Genomic DNA, 9,484 nt, shown 5'->3' with positions numbered 1-9,484 from the left:
ATATTATTATTAGTGGTGTGCATTGACACTGCCCTCACGATTCGATTCGATTACGATTCGGGAGGTAGCGATTCGATTCAATGCCATGCATGACATTTCTACTGAAAGCAAAGCAGCTGATGTTTCATCAGGCATGATGAGGCAATGCAAGTAGTCAGATTCTGAGCAACATTTTATTGGCTCTTTTCTGTATCAGTCTTGCAGTTTTCAATGTTTTGAAGTTCATTTACATAATTCAACATTCATTTGCTCCTGAAATATCCATGGAAGTAATTGAAACTTTAAAAAAAAAATCGCATTGATTCTGAAACTTGCCGAATTGAATTGAATTGTGCATGCCCCGCATTGCATTGCATTGCCGAATCGATTATTGTTGTAGTTTTGGGTAGGGTGCGCACATCCAAAAACACTTGTTGCAGGTGCCAGACAAAATAGTCAGACAATTTTAAAAGGTAGGTCTGCACACTGCCCATAAGCTCCAAAAATAAACTTTATTATTTAAAAAGCAACGTTTCGATCACCTTGAATCTTCATCAGGCATATTTATTATTTTAAAAGTAACGTTTCGATCACCTTGGATCTTCATCAGGTATATTTTTAAATAATAACATTTATTTTTGAAGCTTATCGGCAGTGTGCAGACCTACCTTTTTCAACTGAATCAATTATTGTTGACACCACTATTTCTTAGATATTAGAGATAGTAGAGTCCATCTTCTGTTGCCATAACAAATGAATATGCTTTCAGGATGGAGTGAGATGGCAGCCCAAAGGTGTTGACAAAATGGAAGCCCAAGCTGTTGCCCACCGAGAGTGGGATGAGGAGGATGCCAAGGCGAAGATAGGGGACCTCTCCAACATCAGGCTCCGAGATCCGGCCATGCTGCCCAAGAAGCCGTCAGGTTTCTGGGAGGTGCTGCAGGACACCGTCTACTTCGGCCGGTGGCAGCGGCGCGTACGAAAAATCAAGAGCCATAGAGAGGAGGAAAGGCTGTGGCGCCTCAAACTGTATCAGCAGGAGGAGGCAGAGAAATTAGCAAGGAGGAGGCGCGAGGACAAGAAGAGGAGGGAGGAAGAGGAGGAGGCAGCGGCCCAAGAGGCCAAGCTGCAGCAGAGGAGGACACCCCGGGGCCAGGACAAGAAGCTAAAGCCGAAGCTAAACCCCCAGAGGCAGACGAGGGCAGAGAGGAAAGCCACGCAGAGGGAGGCCAGGCAGCAGAGGCTGGAGAGGCAGCGGGAGAAGAGGAGCTTGTGGCTGGAGCAGACAGAGCTGCAGGAGCAGCAGCAGGGAGAGATGCCAGAGCAGGAGCAGAGAGAATGGTACCTGCATGAGCAGAGAGAATGGTACCTGCAGGAGCAGAGAGAATGGTACCTGCAAGCACAGAGAGATCTACAGGAGCAGGAGCAGAGAGAACGGTACCTGCAGAACCAGAGAGATCAACAGGAGCAGAGAGAACGGTACCTGCAGGAGCAGAGAGAATGGTACCTGCAGATGCAGAGAGAACGGTACCTGCGAATGCAGAGAGAATGGTACCTGCAGATGCAGAGAGAGCTGCAGGAGCAGGAGCAGAGAGAATGTTACCTGCAGGATCTAAGATCCTTAAACCAGCAGAAGCGAAGACAGCTGCACCTGCTGAGGCAGCGTGAGCAGAGCCTGCGAAGGCAGCGGGAACAGAGGAACCAGTACCCGCAAGAGAGACCAGCACCTGGCAGAGAGTTGGAAAGAGGAGATACGGAGATCATGGAGAGAGAGGCCCATACGGAGGGAAGTACCGTGACAGAGAGAGAGTTGCGAGGGCTAAGTAAGAGACTGGAGGAAATGAGGAGAAGGATCAAGATTGAAGAACATGAACTGGAAAAATTGGTTATGGCGGACCAGGAGCAACAGCGGATGATTGTACAGATGAGAGAGAGCATTGAGGAGAAATTGAGAAGAGAGAAACTTTATGAGGAAAAGATTGCATTTGAGCAGGGAAAACGAAGAGAAATGGCGACGCAAGCGCAGCAGCGGGAACTACAGAGCCGGAGGGAGCGGCGTGATTCGAGACGTCGGAATCAAGAAATGGAAACGCCGTCCACACTTGAAAGGCAGGACGACCAAAGAACAGAAATGGATTACATCAATGAGTTAGAGAGAGTCAGAGCAAGAATAAAAGAGCTGCACAGAAAGACACGGGCCCCATTTCAACCGAAGGCAGAACAACAGACACACAATGAAATGGATTTCGGAATGGAACCGTGGCACTTGAGAAATACAGAGGCAGAACCCCCGAAAGAACAGGATTATGATGCACAGAAGATGGAGGAAACAAAACGACAGCATGAGGAGATGAAAGAACAGGAGCTGATGATGATACATCAATACTTGCGAGATCAGGAACAGCGCGAAAAAGAATATCAAGAGAAGCTAAGGCAGCTTGACAGAGAGTTGAGGAGACGGCGCATGCTGGCTCAGAGGGAGAGAGAAGAGATGGTGACAAGTGGAGTGGCAGAACTGGAGAGGATAATGGGGACAGAACAGGATTGGAAGACACAGGAACAGTCCCTGAACATACAAGAACGGAAGCCAAATAGCGAGCTGGAGATGGACTCACAGACGGAGATGGAAGAGTCAGAGAGTGAGGAAGAGCAAGAGGACTACAGGAAGTCAGGCTCGTGTGGCTCGGACACACAGACGGAGACGGAAGAGTCAGAGTATGGGGAAGAGCAGGAGGACTACAGGGAGTCAGGCTCGTGTGGCTCCAACGTGCTGATGCCAGAGGCCAGACCTGCACGAAAAGGGAAGAAGCTGATGGGCTGGCTGACAAAGCGAGTCCGCAAATTGGGACAGAGGCTTATGCGTCTGTAGGGACACGAGAGCTATACAGCCCTCTGAGGTGACACAGATCTGCAAGAAAAGAGAAGAAGCTGATGGGCTGGCTGACAAAGCGTGTCCGCAAATTGGGACAGAGGCTTATGCATCTGTAGGGACACGAGAGCTGTACAGCCCTCTGAGGTGACACAGATCTGCAGGAAAAGGGACGAAGCTGATGGGCTGGCTGACAAAGCGAGTCCGCAAATTGGGACAGAGGCTTATGCATATGTAGGGAGGACACGAGAGCTATAGGCCTACAACCATTTGAGGTGACACAGATCTGCAAGAAAAGGGAGGAAGCTGATGGGCTGGCTGACAAAGCGAGTCCGCAAATTGGGACAGAGGCTTATGCATCTGTAGGGACACGAGAGCTATACAACCCTCTGAGGTGACAGAGAGGAGGAGCCAGAGGCCAGAAGTGAAGGAAAGGTGAAGAGCAAGAGCAGAGGGGAGGAAAGTTTCTGAAGCAAGACGGAAGCCTGTGAAACTGTGGAGATGCATTTCAGGAGAATAGCTATTCATCCCTTTGAGGTAATTACATGTTTTGGATGGAGATGGTTCAATATCGATTTAGTCTACAATCCTATTTGAGTATATTGACCTCATTGTATTTTCTTATATTATTTTCACAGCCACAACAACCACAACAGCGTGGACTGCAGGGATATAGACAAAGCAGAGGTCTCACACCGTCCACACTTGAAAGGCATGGATGACCAAAGAACAGAAATGGATCACATCAATGAATTAGAGAGAGTCAGAGCAAGAATAGAAGAGTTGCACAGAAAGACACGGGTCCCATTTCAGCCGAAAGCAGAACAACAGACACACAATTAAATGGATTTAGGAATGGAGCCGTGGCACTTGAACCCCAGAAAGAACAGGATTATGATGCACAGAAGATGGAGGAAACAAAACGACAGCATGAGGAGATGAAAGAACAGGAGCTGATGATGATACATCAATACTTGCGAGATCAGGAACAGCGCGAAAAAGAATATCAAGAGAAGCTAAAGCAGCTTGACAGAGAGTTGGAGAGACGGCGTATGCTGGCTCAGAGGGAGAGAGAAGAGATGGTGACAAGTGGAGTGGCAGAACTGGAGAGGATAATGGGGACAGAACAGGATTGGAAGACACAGGAACAGGCCCTGAACATGCAAGAACGGAAGCCAAATAGCGAGCTGGAGATGGACTCACAGACGGAGATGGAAGAGTCAGAGAGTGAGGAAGAGCAAGAGGACTACAGGAAGTCAGGCTCGTGTGGCTCAGACACACAGACGGAGACGGAAGAGTCAGAGTATGAGGAAGAGCAGGAGGACTACAGGGAGTCAGGCTCGTGTGGCTCCAACGTGCTGATGCCAGAGGCCAGACCTGCACGAAAAGGGAAGAAGCTGATGGGCTGGCTGACAAAGCGAGTCTGCAAATTTGGACAGAGGCTTATGCATCTGTAGGGACACGAGAGCTGTACAGCCCTCTGAGGTGACACAGATCTGCAGGAAAAGATAAGAAGCTGATGGACTGGCTGACAAAGCGTGGGACAGAAAATTGGGACAGAGGCTTATGCTCTGTAGGGACACGAAAGCTATAACTTACAGCCTTCTGAGGTGACACAGATCTGCAGGAAAAGGGACGAAGCTGATGGGCTGGCTGACAAAGCGTGTCCGCAAATTGGGACAGAGGCTTATGCATCTGTAGGGACACGAGAGCTATACAGCCCTCTGAGGTGACACAGAGGAGGATCCAGAGGCCAGAAGTGAAGGAAAGGTGAAGAGGAAGAGCAGAGGGAGGAAAGTTTCTGAAGCGAGACGGAAGCCCATGAAACTGTGGAGATGCAGTTCAGGAGAATAGCTATTCATCCCTTTGAGGTAATTTCATGTTTTGGATGGAGATGGTTCAATATCTATTTAGTCTACAATCCTATTTGAGTATATTGACCTCATTGTATTTTTATATATATTATTTTCACAGCCACAACAACCACAACAGCGTGGACTGCAGGGATATAGACAAAGCAGAGGTCTCCATCAACAACATTTACATCAATCGTGTATATCCAGGGCTGACTGGGGGCTAAATAGGGCCTGGCCACTTTTGGCTTAAAGGGGCCCCTCATTTACATTTCTGAACATAGGGGCCCACAAGGGTGCGGGGCCCACTAGGAAATGCCCGCTATGCCAGATGGCCAGTCCAGCCCTGTGTATATAACCTTATGTTTACACATGACATCACATTTACAATTAAAATTATATCCAAATACGTGCATTGTTTTGTAGTATGTATAGAAGTTAAACAAGCACCGAACACATCACCACAAAGCACTGCAATAACAAATGGTCATTTAGCCTACTACAACTTTAAATCTTCAAACACATTAAAACAGTACACATGTGTAGATCTATCTGACCTCATGGCAGGGCTATCATTCAGGGGGTTAAAGTGTGTCTGAGTCACCAGAGCCCCATGTATATAGGGGGCCCACACACAGTCAGATTTCTGAGGATACATGGTGCACTCCAGTCCCAAGTCATCCTAGTAGGAGATCGCACTTATCCTACCTGGATATGTCAGCTGCCGTTCCTGACAGTTGAAGTGGAAGTTCTACATCCATGGCAACCGCCGCGGTTCAGCTGACTTTAGCGAGGTGTTTTCATACGAGCCAAAAAAAGCCACAATAGTTATTACTCTGTCATATGTGACATTTATGTTGACACAATATCATGTAATAACACAAAGTTTATGCTGAGTAAAAATTGCTGTGTTTAGAACAGTTACCATTATTATCCGACTTCGATTTGTTGAGGTGGGAGAAGTGTGAGTCACCCCGACCTCGCTAGTTGGAGCTTGCACTTCGACTGGCGTTCCAGAGCGTTTTTTGTAGTAGGAGGTTGGATAAGTTTATTTGACCTTTATTTAACCAGGAAGGTCCCATTGAGGTAAAAACCTCTTCTTCCAGGGAGTCCTGGCCAAGACAGCATTAAGACAAAGGAGGCACATGCATATTATGACATAAAAACAAATAATAAAAAAAACACACGTAAGGATATAAGACATATCAGACATAGGGGCAAACAAAATAGACAAAACAAAGTGCGATCAAAGTGCGATCTCCTACTGATGTGGGACTGCAATGCACCAACAGTACATGACTGAAGGGTCCATTGGAGCTGATTGCGCAAAGGGCCCAAAATTTGCTGCTTTGCCCCTGTAGTGATCCAGTGGTCCATAGTGAAAGAAAGCGAAAGTGAAAGTGAAAGCCCATTGGGAAACTCCAACTCCCGTTGTCATTGTGACACAGCACTCAAGTGAACACTGCACACTGCACACAACGGAATTGCATTTATGCCTCACCCGTGCAAGGGGGCAGCCCTCAGTGGCGCCCCATGGGGAGCAGTGCGGTGGGACGGTACCATGCTCAGGGTACCTCAGTCATGGAGGAGGATGGGGGAGAGCACTGGTTGATTACTCCCCCCACCAACCTGGCGGGTCGGGAGTCGAACCGGCAACCTCTGGGATGCAAGTCTGACGCCCTAACCGCTCACCCATGACTGCCCATAGTGCCTGACTCTCCACCATTAGGCAAGAAAGAGAAAAAGCCTGTTACAGGGTGCAACATCTTTAAGCTAAAATAAACAAGGAGCCCAACTGCTTACCACTTTCATTCTTCTAACATTTTGATACTTTCTCTTGCAATAAAGTATCAATTCACAGTAAGGGACAGGTAGGTAGTTGGCAAACATGTTTCAAACAAGGCACATCCTCCTTTGGTGTGACCTCTCCAACCCACTGATGTTTTTTATAAGGCCTTAAAAGAAGGTAATAGTTTTCAGTGTCTCTGCCATGGGAAACAAAGGTGTATTCTTTCTGATATGCAGTAGCAGTTAACCCATCTCACCTCAACCATACTGGATGAGGAATGGGCACTTCTCCAAGTCTCTCGCAAGTCTCATGCAAGAGGAAGTTTCACAGATACTGCACTATGCATTGTATTGTCTAATAGCTTAGAATCGAGCATGCAGCAACATTTCACCATCTGTCGTGCATGGTACATTTTTAGTTCTTATTAGCATTGTTGCTGTAGTATGACCAAGCCATCACAATAAAGGCTTTTTAACTTTTTCTATTGGAGAGTGCCTTGGATTTTCTTCAGTTTTTGCATCTTCAGTTTTTTTCCTATCCAAAGAGCACCTCAACCAAGGAGTCCAAGAAGCGCTCCTAAACAAACTTTTTTGAAAGGAGATCAATAATTCAAAGCAGCTCGGTTAACATACCAACAGGGACAGAGCTTGTGTGTTACCCTTGATGAGTGTTGTGATGTTTTCTAATCAGTGGAATTATGTAGCTGTAACATACAGCAAATTTGAGAGGGATTTCATCTTAACTTGTCTTTGGATTAATCAAATTCTTCTGCTTCCAACTGCAAGTTTCAACATCTGCAAAGGTAATGTAACCATTAACCATTCAAATCTCACCCATACCTGTGCCTACACCGCTGTCCATGGAAGTGCCCTTGAACAAAGCACCTAACCCTATATTTCTCCAAGGACTATAACCAATTTTCTGTTGAATGTAATATGTTCTGCGTAATGTAATATGTTACCTTTGCTTGGTGGCGACTGCGACGTCTTGCATACGATGTGCACTACCACCATTTATAGTGCTAAAGGAACTCCATCATTCTCAACCTCCGCTGGTCTCCTTAAGGGACATGTGCTGACAGCTTTGGATGGGTCCGGAACAAAGTCATCTGAAAGCCCTCTACAAAATTCATACAATGTAGTGAGAACCCAATTCTGAGCCCCCTTTCTCCCTGGACTCGGGAAAACTCACCACCACCACCCTCCACCACCCATTAGCCTGGTTCACACCAGACGGTGTATGTGTAGCTTCGGCGCCCCCTGGCGGAGCAGAGCTACACATACTACCGTCTGGTACACAGCCATAGAGCACGCTCCGTCTCCAACCAGAAAATAGGCTGAGAATTTATTGCTTCAGCACGTCTTCCTCACCAACAAATTCCTTCAAAAACCTTCCTGTTAATCTTTAAAGAGTCAATATAGTCTCTAATCTGTCTTGTGACTCCTCAATGTGAGTTACCGCTGATTTTGAAGCAATAAATTCTCAGCCTATTTTCTGGTTGGAGACGGAGCGTGCTCTAAGGCTGTGTACCAGACGGTAGTGTGTGTAGCTCTGCGCCGCCAGGGGGCGCCGAAGCTACACACAACGTCTGGTGTGAACCAGGCTACCCACCCACCCCCCGTCGGATTTGTATCGTCCTTCCCTTTTCGTTCGTTTTCGGTTTACGGAAAATGGGTGCTCTTGCCACACGGGTAGAAAATACTTCTTATTTCATTACATTTTATAGATCAAGACAAAGGTGTGCCAATTTTGAGCTTCATAAGAACAGATTTCATCTTTTGAAATCACAAAAACTGTGTGATTACCGGTGTCGAAGTGCGATGAACACATGTTGCTCGTCCATGATGTTTTCCGTACTCGGAGACTATCAATATAGGATATGCTGTTCAACTTCATCATGAATCATTCATCGGGACATCTTTGTTTTTGTCATGTGGTGTAAGACATAGAGAGGCATTGGAGATGGAAATGTATTTGTTGTGAAAGATTTTGAAAGTACCATACCCATACCTGTGCCTACACCGCTGTCCATGGAAGTGCCCTTGTTGATGGAATTATGGAAATTAATCCACTTTTTCATGATATTCTAGAGTGGCCAGGAGCTTATATGTTAAGATGATACTCAATAATAAGGAGTGGCTTGATGAATATATTTGTGCATTATTGCCTGTGATTTGTTGTCATAATATGGAATTTAAACAGAATTGTTTTTTTCTGTTCTAGCTTTGTTCTGCAGGTGATCCCCAAGAATTGGCTACCAGGGAAGGTAAGGACTATGTGGGTGAGAATATGTGAAGATAAAAACCTTAACAAAATATTACAAATATACAAACCTGTAGGTCATCTCGTTTATGTTTATAAGCTATATACTATTTGTAAATGTTTGGTATGTTGTAGCAACATGTTTGTTCGAAAGACTACACATTGATTGTCCTAACTCTTTTCTCAAAGCACCAGATCCTGATCAGCAGGGAAATGACCCATCACCCAATGGGGTCCTTCAGATCCCACCTGATGCTGCTGGGAGGGCAGAGAGGAATCCGGAGCAACTGCCTGTAAGTAGCCTATTTCAACCACACAACGCTTTTTCTTTACAGCTTGATAGCTACTGTGCTGTTAACAGATGCTGATTTTAAGGTGGTTAGTAAGTAGTATTTTAAGCAGAGTGATTCATTTCTGGACAGTCTGTGATGTAAATTGATTGTGTGGGATTCAGCAGGAGAATTAGGAAACAATTTTGTAGTAATGTACAATCCGGTGCCTTTTAAAGTACTGACAACTACTGCAAACGTTTGAAAAGTTTCAGGTGTCTGTTGAATGTGCCAATGAAAGAGCAGGCACACAAGCAATAGTTGATGAAGAGCAACCATGAAGAGCAACCATAAATGCAATTATCACAGTATTGCTACATTTTAAGGTATCGGGGACATTGGCTGCGTAAATGTTACATTGTTTTTGGATTTTTTTCCTTACCAATCCTAAGCAACATATTGT

At 45.9% G+C, this 9,484-nt stretch overlaps 1 protein-coding gene across 1 annotated transcript; it reads left to right on the top strand.

Annotated features, from left to right (window-relative positions):
* Nucleotides 1–784: 784 nt before the first annotated feature.
* LOC134453916 (trichohyalin-like) lies at nucleotides 785–5,095 on the top strand. The gene is made up of 3 exons (XM_063204664.1): nucleotides 785–3,385; nucleotides 3,487–4,719; nucleotides 4,823–5,095. Exon 1 carries the CDS (start codon nucleotides 785–787, stop codon nucleotides 2,846–2,848), a length of 2,064 nt encoding a protein of 687 aa, XP_063060734.1. The 3' UTR covers nucleotides 2,849–3,385; nucleotides 3,487–4,719; nucleotides 4,823–5,095.
* Nucleotides 5,096–9,484: the final 4,389 nt, after the last annotated feature.

This window comes from Engraulis encrasicolus, chromosome 8, assembly GCF_034702125.1.
Source record: "Engraulis encrasicolus isolate BLACKSEA-1 chromosome 8, IST_EnEncr_1.0, whole genome shotgun sequence".
Taxonomy (NCBI): Eukaryota; Metazoa; Chordata; class Actinopteri; order Clupeiformes; family Engraulidae; genus Engraulis; species Engraulis encrasicolus.
Note: the sequence above shows the minus strand (reverse complement) of the source record. Positions and strands in the feature narration are given on the sequence as shown.

Bases quoted from the DNA above. Each gene is read 5' to 3' on its own strand.
- LOC134453916 (XM_063204664.1), top strand. From the start codon at position 785: ATGGAAGCCCAAGCTGTTGCCCACCGAGAGTGGGATGAGGAGGATGCC.